General features: G+C 38.5%; 1 protein-coding gene across 1 annotated transcript in view; it reads left to right on the top strand.

The window, feature by feature from the left end:
• Positions 1–12,945, top strand: part of smc3 (structural maintenance of chromosomes 3) — a 111,800-nt gene that overhangs the window by 58,748 nt on the left and 40,107 nt on the right. Inside the window, exons 19-21 of the mRNA XM_059946990.1 lie at positions 8,276–8,429; positions 11,563–11,713; positions 12,228–12,386. Of these exons, the coding sequence (XP_059802973.1) occupies positions 8,276–8,429; positions 11,563–11,713; positions 12,228–12,386 (464 nt within the window). The remainder of the gene's footprint in view (positions 1–8,275; positions 8,430–11,562; positions 11,714–12,227; positions 12,387–12,945) is intronic.

Below are 12,945 nucleotides of genomic sequence, written 5' to 3'. Positions count from 1 at the left end.
GTGATAGCATGGATGAATGGCTGAGGAGATGGTGCAAGGGACAGGGTTTCAAGTTCTTGGAACATTTTCTGCGGAAAGGATGACCTGTACAAGAGGGATGGGCTGTACCTGAAATGGAGGAGAACCAGTACCCTGGTCATGAGGTTTGCTGATCCTACTTGGGAGAGTTGAAACTAGTTTTGCAGGGGGCTGGAAACGAGCCCCAAGTCAGTGAGGGAACAATCAGACAGGAAGGTAGATGTCAGGGAAAGTGTTGAAAGGAAAAAACAAATTAACAGGTATGATGGGTCAAAGAGTTTGAAGATGTATATTTTAATGCTAAGAGTACAAGTGTACCCCGATTTATGAAAGTTTGCTTTAAGCCACTTCGCTTTTACAAAAGATCTACATTAGTACCTGCTTTTGCTAACCGAAAGAAATCAGAAGAGGATTTTTGCTTTTATGAAAAAAGGCACCCGCTTTAAGCTTGTGTTTACCCCAAGAAAGGCTACCATGACTGTGAAGCCTTGCACGGGCAGGTGTGTGTGCATGCGTGTATGTGCTGTTTTTTTTCCCTCTACAAATCAGTTTTGGTTAAATCTTACTGATTCTGATCAGTGAAACTATACTGTACATACATTATTTCTATTTTATATAGGCTGTGTATTATATCATTCCTGTTCTTACTATATGTTAGTGTTTTATGTGCTACTTAGTGTTTTAGGTTTTATGTGCTACTTGGTATGATTTGGTAGGTTATTTTTTTGGGTCTGGGAATGCTCAAAAATTTTCCCCATATAAGTTAATGGTAATTGCTTCTCCGCTTTACGCCATTTCTGCTTATGAAAAGTTTCATAGGAACGCCGTGCTTTCGAGTAGCGGGGGGAAACCTATATATTGTACAGTTCAAGTTGCCCGAATATGGGGAGGATGTTGAGGCTTTGGAGAAGGTACAGAAGAGTGCTGTCATGAGAGGCTGGATAAACTTAGATTATTTTCTCTGGAGGATTGGAGGCTGAGAGGAGATCTGATAGAGCTTTACAAGATTATAGAACATAGAATAGTACAGCACAGTACAGGCCCTTCAGCCCATAATGTTGTGCCAACCCTTAAACCCTGTCTTCACCCCACCTTAAATTTCTCCATATACCTGTCTAGAGTAGTCTCTTAATTTTCACTAGTGTATCTGCCTCCACAACTGACTCAGGCAGTGCATTCCATGCACCAACCACTCTCTTGAGTAAAAAACCTTCCTCTAATATCCCCCTTGAACTTCCCACCCCTTACCTTAAAGCCATGTCCTCTTGTATTGAGCAGTGGTGCCCTCGGGAAGAGGCGCTGGCTGTCCACTCTATCTATTCCTCTTAATATCTTGTATACCTCTATCATGTCTCCTCTCATTCTCTTTCTCTCCAAAGAGTAAAGTCTTAGTTCCCTTAATCTTCGATCATAATGCATACCCTCTAAACCAGGCAGCATCCTAGTAAATCTCCTCTGTACTCTTTCCAATGCTCCCACATCCTTCCTATACTGAGGCAACCAGAACTGGACACAGTACCCCAAGTGTGGCCTAACCAAAGTTTAATAGAGCTGCATCATTACCTTGCAACTCTTAAACTCTATCCCTCGACTTATGAAAGCTAACACCTTAAATAAGCTTTCTTAACTACCCTATCTAACTGTGAGGCAACTTTCAGAGATCTGTGGACATGTACCCCTAGATCCCTCTGCTCCTCCACACTCCCAAGTATCCTGCCATTTACTTTGTACTCTGCCTTGGAGTTCGTCCTTCCAAAGTGTACCACCTCACACTTCTCCGGGTTGAACTCCATCTGCCCCTTCTCAGCCCACTTCTACATCCTATCAATGTCTCTCTGCAATCTTCGACAATCCTCTACACTATCCACAACACCACCAACCTTTGTGTCGTCTGCAAACTTGTCACCCCACCCTTCTACCCCCACATCCAGGTCGTTAATAAAAACCATAAAAGTAGAGGTCCCAGAACCGATCCTTGTGGGACACCACTAGTCACAACCCTCCAATCTGAATGTACTTCCACCACCACGACCCTCTGCTTTCTGCAGGCAAGCCAATACTGAATCCACGTGGTCAAACTTCTCTGGATCCCATGCCTTCTGACTTTCTGAATAAACCTGCATTATGAGCGGCACAGAGTGCATCTGTTTCCTAGGGTTGAGATGTCTAATATGAAAGGGGGTAGGTTTGGGGGGGGGGTGTGAAGGTTGTTTTTTTTACTCATCATTGTGGATGGCTGAAATGGACTGCCTGGTATAGTGGGAGAGGCAAATACATTAGAAGCTTTTAAGAAACAATTCGATAGGCACATGGATGTAAGGAAGATGGAGTAATATGGACAATGTGTAGGTAGTGTTTAGGTGTTTTTGATTTTCCTTTTAACTGGTTTGGCACAACATGTGGACTGAATAGCCTGTTTCTGTGCTGTACTGTTCTGTGTTCTAAATGCTGGAGTTGTGTGATTTGGAGAGTAGAAGTCTTTAATATACCCAGTTGGAAACTGAGATCTGTTTAGGTTTGCATTGAGCTTTATTATACCAGTGTAAGAGACCAGCAATGGTACCTGATATAATAATCACAAGCATTTTTTGTTATGTCGGATTTCTAGCTTGAGTAGTATTTTGCTGTTGAATCCTTACTATAAATAAAGCTCAAAAAGACAGTTACATTTGTAAAACTGACTGGAGAATAATGTGTGAAATCAACAGAGAATTTAACATCTAATATTCTTACATTTAGATGATGGATGCAGTGTTTTAAAAAATAAAGTTGTGAATTAAACAACGGACGTGCACGTTACTTGATCATGTGGATAATCTAGTACAACTTTTGAAGCAATGAAATGGGTAATATGTCCATTGCATATGGGTATTTATCAGCTTATATTTAGAATTGCTGAATATTTATTTGCAGTTTACTTAGACAAAGTAAAATCAGCTTAAAGTCGGCTATCATGTCTTTCTAGGTGAGTGTTATTAAAATGAATGCTCCAGGACATTTGATGTATGATTAACGTGATATTGTTGTGATTCATTGATGATTCATCTGGAATGACAGCTTTGTTTAGATGAAAGCTGAGGAAGGGGTTATGAGTTTGCTTTGCTCCTATTAGATGAGTCACCAACTGCAATTAATGCAGAAAGCAATATTTGGTTACGCTTTGTATCTCCACCACATGGGATATTGTTTTCAGGAACAGTTTTAAACTGCCACGATCTTTCAACCACTCATTTGCCAGCATCTTATTTATGACGTGATAAAATGGAAAACAAAATTTGTTTTTGTTTTCATCTTGGTTACTATATTTATTGCTTATTGCAGCTCACTCATAGAATCAACTGAGCTATCATGTACTGTATTTTTTTCTCTGAAGTATCTTTAATCTGATTGCAGTTTTCTTTTCATTCAGTTTAACTTTGTGTATTACATGGTATAACACTTCAATAGGTGTTGAGGGAAGTATTTGTTTGGAGGTACAAAATTTGCTGAAAGCTGTATTTTCTCTTCAGATTTCAAATATAGCTTGCAGTCATGTTACCCACCGCCTCCCATAAAACAGTAAAGGGAGTAGGAAAGACAGTTGATGTGACTGAGGGAAATGTCGATTTAGTAATAAGAAAGAGATCATATTTGATGGCACTCATGTGATTGCCATTTTAGATAGAACAATTGTATTAAACTTATTTTTCCATTCATTTGCTATTCAGTTTGAACTTTCAGATTGCCCAGAATGTATTGCCACACATTCTGGGTCAGCACAGAACAAGAACAAAAAAAGAACAACTGTAAAAGAAGCTCTTGCTCCCAGACTGTTAGACTCTCATATATAATGAAAATGTGAATGATTTGGCTGCTGGGTGATAATTAGACTGTTTGTTCTGATGGACAGGCCAAATCATTCACATGCCTGACAGAAGATTCAAACCAGATGCTGTACTCTGAGCTCCCTCAATGAATGAGGTTACCAGCTGGATAAATAAAAACTGAGAGTTGAGGATGTTCTTGAAACATCCTTGAAAGATGAAGCATCCTGTTCATCTCTGATCTGTGCTGAAAATGGGATTGGATCATTTCATATCAAATTGATAACCTTAGGCTGGACTTCTCTATGTTCTTAATGCATTTAAAAGGCAGAGAGAATGTATAGCTGTCAGCTTGATCAAGCTCCACTTTCTGATAGAGTGCAACTCCGATATGGGCTTCATCAGGGATCTGGAGTAAGCTGTCCTCAAGAAAACTACCAGTTAGTTGGGGTTATGTACTCTGGAACTACTATGTTAATATGCTCTAAATTGTTGGTTGGGCACAAGTATTCCTCCTCACCCAGTCTTCTGAGTCACACACACAATAACGTCATTGATTTTGTTTGCTGGCCTAATCCCTCTGTCCAGTAACCTTTCCATTCATGTCCAAAGTTATGTAAATAAGATTTAAAAAAAAAGAAACATACAAAAACTAGTAGAGGTGCAGGATCAGTGCAGGATGGAAAAAAAGAGGAATGAGTGAAAATGAAATAACGTGATGATATCTCAATGCACTTGACAAGCAGGTCTCTTGCAATTGCCAATTTACACATCATTGTCTGCAAAAGGATGAAGTGAGTGCCCACCTGGGATGTTGTTTTACCCATCTAGTGAGTTGTTTTTGGTGAAGTGAGTTGAATTTTGTACAAAACTGTAGCTGTTTTAACATCTAAATGGCAGATGGGATTATGTAGATGTACACCACCATTGGCATAGATAAACTGAGCCCTGATTCTGTGGGTTTTAAATTCATAATTGGGGAAAACATTTGTGCAATGGAGTATTGCACTGAAAGTTTTAACCTGGCTCAGGAGAAAAGGTAAAGGCTGTATGTATGATGGATGATTTGCGAAGGACCCCTCACCCACCAGCAGAATCTGATTTGTTTTGATTGTGGCATTCACCATATACACGTTTGCTGATGACACCACTGTTGGGCTATATCAAAGGGGGTGATGAATCAGCATACCGGAGGGAGATTGACAACCCGGCTATCTGGTGTAATAAAAACAACCTCTCTCTCAATGTCAATAAGATCAAAGAACTGATTGTAGACTTGAGAGGGAAACCAGAGGCCCATGAGCCAGTAATCATCGGAGGTAGAGAGGGTCATTAACTTTAAATTCCTTAGTGTCACTATCTCAGAAGACCTGTCCTGGACTCATCATATAAATATTGTGAAGAAAGCATGACAGTATCTCTACTTGCTCGAGAATCTGCAGAGGTTCGGCATATCTTCGAAAACCTTGTCAAACTTCTTGGCAAAAATGTGCTGACTACCTTGCTACGGGAAACCCAATGCCTGTCAGTGGAAAATTGTACAAAAGGTAGTGGTTTTGCCCCAGTACATCATGGTAAATCCCTCCCAACCATTGAGCACATCTACATGAAATGTTGCCATAGAAAAGCAACATTCATCATCAAAGATCCTCCCCACTCAGGCCATGCTGTTTTCTGGCTGCTGCCATCAGGTAGAATGTACAGGTGCCTTAGGACTTGCATGACCAGATTCAAGAACAGTTACTACCACTAAACCATCAGGCTCTTGAATAAAAGGGGATAGCTACACTCATTTGAGGAGTCTGTTATATTGTTACTTCATGCTCGTTATTTATTGCTATTTATTTATATCTGCACTTGGACAGTTTAGTTTACTGTTCCTGATGTTATAGTTTTAGTTACTGTTCTATAGATTTGCTAAATATGCCCGCAGAAAAAGAATCTCAGAGTTGTATGTGGTGACGTGTACGTACTCTGATAATAAATTTTAACTTTGAACATTTCGTATTTTAATAACTGGACGCTTTTTAACATGGGACACACAGTATTATTTATTTCTAAAGCAATTGTCTCAATGAACCCTGTGCTAGGGATTAAGTATACATTAGACACGATTGACTTGGAGAATGCCTTCTGCATGAAGTTTATGGATTTAATGCTTATTCCAAACTTATTTGGATATAAATATAGAAAGTTAATCAGTTTTGCGCACTTAATAGCCAGTGGTCTGCTAACCAATTCTGCTTATTGATTTCTGGTGCTGCTTGGGTTAGTTGTGACTCAGTGCTGGGTGATGGTGTGGGTTATGTAGGATAGCCGGACTGGGATCAATATTCAATACGCTTTATTTTGTCTCAGACTATTGAACTACTAAAGCTTCAATTATTGTAATATTATAAGAGTAATGAAGTCTTTCTAATGGAACTAGCTGGACGTGCACCTATTTTAGCTGGAAATATTAATGTAAATTTTGTTCTACACCTGAGGTAATTTGGCTGTTCTGTAGGAGGATTGAGGAGGCTGACTCATCCACAGCCGAGATGATGGGTTTTTATGTGCAATTTCTCTGTGCAAATTGATGTTTTCAGATGATATCCGTTCATCATTGTCAAAGTGCAGCAGACTTTTTGATTTTTTTTTACAACTTTACATCATTGTATCAAAGTTGTTATTTTGGCCCCATACTTGAATTTCACTTGGTTGGAAATGCAACAGCAACAGATGTATATAGAATCAGAATTTTGAACTTTTGTACGTTTGTCTTAGTTTTTCCTTTAATTTCCCTTTTAATTTTTCAACTCTAATTGACTTTGTTTGGAATTTTAAAATAGCTGTGCAAACTGCATTTTAGCAGCCATAACCACTAATTGTTGTCATTAACAGCTGGTAAAGTGGATCATTTTGTAATAGTTAAGGGTAGAGGCTTGAACCTTGTCTTGGCATAATAGCTATGAATCCTATCATTACACTTTGCATGCAGTGGATAAAATTGCAGTGTAATGGTAATGCATAATCATCATTTGATCTGTCATTGTGAGATGTACATGTAAACTTGGCTGTGAGAAGAAATGATTGGGCAGAGAGTTGTCATTCTGAGAGGGGAGACATAAAACAACTAGCTGATTTATGCAGTTAAAGTTTGCCGCATCACTTTTTTCCCAAGTTCTCTGACTTGAGAATCATCAAAAAACTCCCCCACCAAAAAGAGGAAGAGAGCACGCTATTCGCTGAGACAGAGCCCCTGATAGCTGATCCATTGTTCCCAATATTCCATATTTTCCCGTAACACTTCAGTTGGTGTCACCAACATACAATTAGCTCGTCCCCAGGGCTGGAAAACTTTGGAACCTAAGAAGGCGCATTCATCTTTTGGGCCGTGTTCTTGGGATATTGAAAAATGACCAGCCATTGAGCCCTGAGAATGGGAACCAACATCATAAAAAACTGGAGTTTGGAGTGCAGCTCTAGGTCAGGGTCTTCGACAGGACCTCATCCGCCTTGAAAAGGAAAAAGAGAGAGACATTAAAGGTAGAAGTTAGGCTGTTTCCGTAGATGAGTTTGAATAAGTTGCTGTCTATGCCATCGTAGCTTCCCCCCCTTTGCATTATGGGCTGGTCCTAAAGTTCTAAACAGCTGATTTTTTTTAGTCTAGAAATTCAGTTGATCTGTTTAATTTTGTTCTGGATCATGTTCACCTTTGTCAAACTATAGTCTATTGATCATGGTTTCATCAATTAATGAAGACTACCACATAAATAATCACATGTCCTAAGCAAATAACACCTTATTTGAGATATAGATGTGTACCTACAGTTTTCAAGTGTGTGTTATCCGGCAGAATAGCTCTTATTGGAAAATACATTTTGAAAAAGCATCTGGATATTGCTTTGGGACAATTTGCTGCTTGTGCTTAGAAGTGAATAAATGTTTTACCTATCCTCTCCTTTCCTGTTTGATTTCTTTCAGAAGCCCTCAATGAAAATTTATAGCTGTATCCAACCCATAAATGGACTTAGCAATAAATTTGAGAATCCATTGCCACAATGGCTCTGTTTTTTGCTCAGTTTCAGTACTCTGCAAAAATCTTAGGTGTGTGTGTGTGTGTGTCTTAAAGATCTTTATCGAATACTGTATTTGTTAGTGTGGAATGGAGAGCATGTTTGCAAATCTGGCAGGAGCAATGAATTTTAAGAATGGCAAGGGTGGGGTGCTGCAGGAGGGGTGTGGGGCAGATGGCCGAGAAGGAGTGCTGGGGTGGGAATGGAGGGGTGTAGGTGCAGACACCAGGCAAGTTCATGACTCTGTCACGGCTCTTTCATAAATATTCTACTGGACTCTGAATAATTAAATATCAGTGTTTGCTCCCCTCTAGTGTTTTGAAACATTGTAAATGCTAATCTCAAGCATGTGGCAAGAATTATGATTTATTGTTCATTTTGTTTAAAATCTTCTAGGGGACCAGGTTAGTCACCGTGGTGCTCTTACTGGTGGCTATTACGATACCCGAAAATCAAGGCTGGAACTTCAAAAGGATGCACGGAAAGCAGAGGAGGAATTAACTGAACTGGAAGCAAAACTGAATGAAAATCTCCGTAGAAATATTGAAAATATCCTTCAGAAATGCCTTTTAATGATATAAAAGATGTGTTAGTGACTCAAGTTTCTTGTCTTGTTTTACACGCTGTGGTTCAATGAGAAAAATATGGAAAGAAAATTCAGTATAATGTTCAGAGAGCTGTGAGTAACTGTAAAAAGTTTCTTTGGACTTGGAGGTGGTGAGGGGTGGGGAGTAGGTTTTATATTCTACAAAACTGAAATTGGCATGGTGTCTCCTATTTCTGTGCCATTGTTCAGTACATACATTCATCCAATATTGCTAACAACAGTGGAGTACCAATAATATGCTATATGTTCAGATTTTTTATTTTTAATGTAACAAATTAGTGAAATTTGCAGCATGTTCTCAGCATCTTCATTTTCTCTTTTTTTCAACCTGCATCTACAAATTCATGCATCTGGAAATTCCGAGATAGTAATATGTCGTACCTTTTAGTTTTCTCAAACACACTCATGTTTAACCTTGTGAAATTAAGTTTGTTTCACAAATGAAATGACGTTTGAGAGAATTGTTTTCAATGTTTTGTAAAATAACTTGTGTCAAGATGTAGAAAATTGAGTAGAAGTATCTGTTTAACAAATGAACACTGTCTTAATTTGATTAGCAAATGATCCGAGTAAGTCTTCACTGATTTTCCTCATGACGGTAATCTTTCTGGAGAAATGATGTGTAGAGGAAACAAAAGAAAATAGAACTCACTTTAGTTTCAGCGACGCTTCACCATTAGTTTTCTTAGAAATAAATTGTATGAAAAGTGTTGTTTTAATCGGTTTGTTAAAAATTGGACTCTCCTGATAGCAGTGAGTCAGTATGATATATCATTAAGCAGTAGCTAATAATGAGTGCACAGCTGTATACAAGACTCTTTAGATCTGCATGATTCATCCTCAATTAATGTCATCAACATAGGACAAACAGAATGCACTTATGACACCATACTCTTTAAAGCACAATGCAAATTCTGAAAATAACAGGAATTGACTTTGCGCATGTTTGAGCTAATGAGATATATGGTTCACAGAAAAAGCTTCTTTAACTCAAACATGTAAATATGTGACTTTTTGTTTACAGCTTAGTTACATGTACAAAAGTAAACTAATAATGGGACACATTGGGACCAGTACATTTGGCTCAATTAAGCAGCTGCCCAATTCACCAAAGTTTCATGGAAATAGTTAAAAAGGAACTGTTAAAAACTGTGTCATAAATTACGTATCTAATGAAATAGTACCGATTAGAACATTTCCAATAGTCTTATAGTAGTATAAAACTGTATTAGTTCCTAATAGTGTCAGTGGAATTCATTCAGTGTATGCAGCGAACAACATCATTGTGGGCACTTAGTGCAGATAAAGGACTGCCTTCATACAATGTTCTGAGTGACTGCATTTTCCAAATCTTCCTTTTCATTATAACATTCAAGATGATTGTCAATAGGTTCCTTCAAATTCTTTGCAGTTCCTAACTTGCTGAAGTAATGAAATCATTTCATTTTCACTCCTGGTTGTATCTGGGTTTTGATCACAAACACGGTGTATTTAAATAGTGTTCACTTTAAGTACAGTATAGTGTATAACAGGCATACTAGTGCTTGACTGACACTGACCAGAACTTGTTCGGCAGGTCTCTGCTCCAGTTAGGCAGCACAGTATCTCAAATAAACGAAGGGAATCCAGCAATTTTCTTCAATTTGTTTTTGTTCTTTAAAAGTTGTTCCAAATAAGTGCCACCCTGATTAACCAATGGCTCAATTAACCAGAATCCACTACATTTGGAGTCAGGTTTGAAGTTGTATTTTTAGTTTTCAGCCCTGAACTGATATCTGCTTGCAGGTTCATTGAGACACTTTGCCATTATGTATTAAACTCTTTGCAGCTAGATATAATGTGCTAATTTGAACAATTACAGGTAGTTATCCCCAACATCTTGGTAAGATTTGTCCTTCAATCATGATCCCAAAGGCAGGTTTATTGATTTGACAGCACATATGTGGTTCCTACATTATCACAGCACATTCTTGACTGTAAAATGCTTTGAGAACTAGTTGATAGAAGTGTTAAATAAAATGCATCTCCTTTTGTCTTATAGAGATTCTTAGGCCAGTTAAGAAGATGAATAGCAACACATACAAAATGCTGGTGAAACTCAGCAGGCCAGGCAACATCTATGGAAAAGAATACAGTCGACATTTCAGGCCAAGACCCTTCAGCAGGCGTTTCGGCCTGAAATGTCAGCTGTACTCATCCATAGATGCTGCCTGACCTGCTGAGTTTGTCCAGCATTTTGTGTGTGTTGCTTGAATTTCTAGTATCTGCAGATTTTTTCTTGTTTAAGCAAAAATAAATATTATCCTGGGATGGTCACAAGGATCTAATACTTTTGGAAAAAAATGAAATAGTTTGAATTTTGAAGCTGAAGTCAAAGTCTTTGTTATGCTGGTGGCGCTGCTCTGCGTTATAACTTCTTGAAAGTTCTGATGCTTCACTTATGCTATTTTCCTGCATTTGACTCTAAACCATGCCTCTGTATAGCTATCTGCTGTTTGAGCTTGTTGTAAGTAATTTTATTGCCACAAAATGAGATGTATTTCCTTCTCTTGCACTATGTATTATGTGATTATGGCCCATGGTAGAAGGAGATGAGTTATTAACTTCAAATTTTCTGCATAATTACTCAAAGAGTTGAACTGCATGTTCATGTAAGGAGAGCTGTATAACCGATCTTCTACCTTAGGCCATGAACTTATCAATTACCCCTGCTGTGGACACTTTCTGGAGGTCCAAGGTCTGTATGCTTCACGACCGCTGGACTAAGTGTGCAAGTGTAGGAGGGGACTATGTTGAAAAATAAATATGCTAGGTTTTCTAAAATTGACTCTTCCTACCTTAGGCCACAAACTTATTAATCTCCCCTCGTATTTTAAGTGGCCATCCATTGACTTGGTTTATATGCTGCAAGGTAAATTGTAAAAGGGACCATTATTTCCTTGTTCATTTGAATTAATGATTTTGCCCAAACATTGAGCGAATTTGTTCACTGGTTAAAATTATTTTGCTTGCTTATATTACTTAGGGTGCTTTCACCACATTATTGTGAATATGCCATTCCTTAGCACAGCATACAGATTAATAATGAGATCGATCAGTTGATGAATCAAATGCAGCAGATTGAAACACAACAGAGAAAGTTTAAGGCATCACGAGACAGCATTCTTTCAGAGATGAAGATGTTGAAAGAGAAGAGGCAACAATCTGAAAAAACATTCATGCCTAAGGTACCAATTAACTGAAAAAATATTTGAGCGCTTTTCTGACATGGGTTATTCAGTATATTCAGGCTGTACTCATAGAGTGATCCCACCATACCCCTATCATTCTTTCCTGTAACCATATTTTTCCAAATTCTCATCACTTTCCCTGCCCCATCGATAGTTTACTGCAATCCAATCTACTAGACACATTACAGTGATCAATTAATTTAGGAAGCAGCACGCCCATGGGATGTGGAAGAAACGAGCATATGGGGAGAGTCCACATGGTCATGAGGACACAATGGATACTCCACTCAGGCACACCTGAAGTCATTAGAACTATGATAGGCAGCTCCACTAGTTTGACTTTTCATTTCCTTATTCTTTAAGAATATGGTAACGCAAATAATAATTTTGTTAGTGGTGAACAAGATAGTAGTTTCTGTGATAAAAATTGTATGTTTGGTACTGGATGGGAATTTATTGAGTTTTCACCAAAGTTTTTAATAAAGTTAATTTTTCCCCATTTTATTTGTAGCAACGAAGTTTGCAGAGTCTAGAAGCAAGTTTACATGCTATGGAATCAACGCGAGAGTCCTTGAAGGCTGAACTTGGCACAGATCTGCTTTCACAGCTTAGCCTGGAAGATCAAAAGCGAGTTGATGCACTCAATGATGAAATCCGACAGCTCCAACAGGTACAGTGTTTGGTGATGCAAAAAATTATAAAGTTTCCTTATTTAAGAGTTTGAAAATTTCTGCCTTTAATTTTTGTTATACAGTTCAGTAGAAGCTTTGTAGTTAAACAAAAAAATCTGAAATGTAATTAGAAAGAAATGATTGCTCTCTGAACCCATCTGTAGAAAATAGGCATCCGTTAAGTCTCATGAACCATGGATTTGGGCCTTGGAAGGTTTCCAAGGTGCAGGCCTGGGCAGGGTTGTATGGGGGAACCGGCAGTTACCTAAGCAGCTTGGGTATCGGTGTCGTCGCAGAGCAATGTGTTGTTAAGTGGCTTGCTCAAGGACCTAACACTCTGCCTTAGCTGAGGCTCGAACCAGTGACCTTCAGATCACTAGATGCATGCCTTATCCACTAGGCCACGTGCCAACACAAACCCATCTATAGAAGCAATCTTAAAGAACCATTAAACCATGAAAAATGCCCAGGCATCAATGAGTGAACATTGACATATAAAAACAAATGACACAATTTTTTTTACAGAACTGCCACTCACCATATTTTTTTGTTTGTCAT

The sequence above is a fragment of the Hypanus sabinus genome, chromosome 22 (genome assembly GCF_030144855.1).
Source record: "Hypanus sabinus isolate sHypSab1 chromosome 22, sHypSab1.hap1, whole genome shotgun sequence".
NCBI lineage: Eukaryota > Metazoa > Chordata > Chondrichthyes > Myliobatiformes > Dasyatidae > Hypanus > Hypanus sabinus.
Note: the sequence above shows the minus strand (reverse complement) of the source record. Positions and strands in the feature narration are given on the sequence as shown.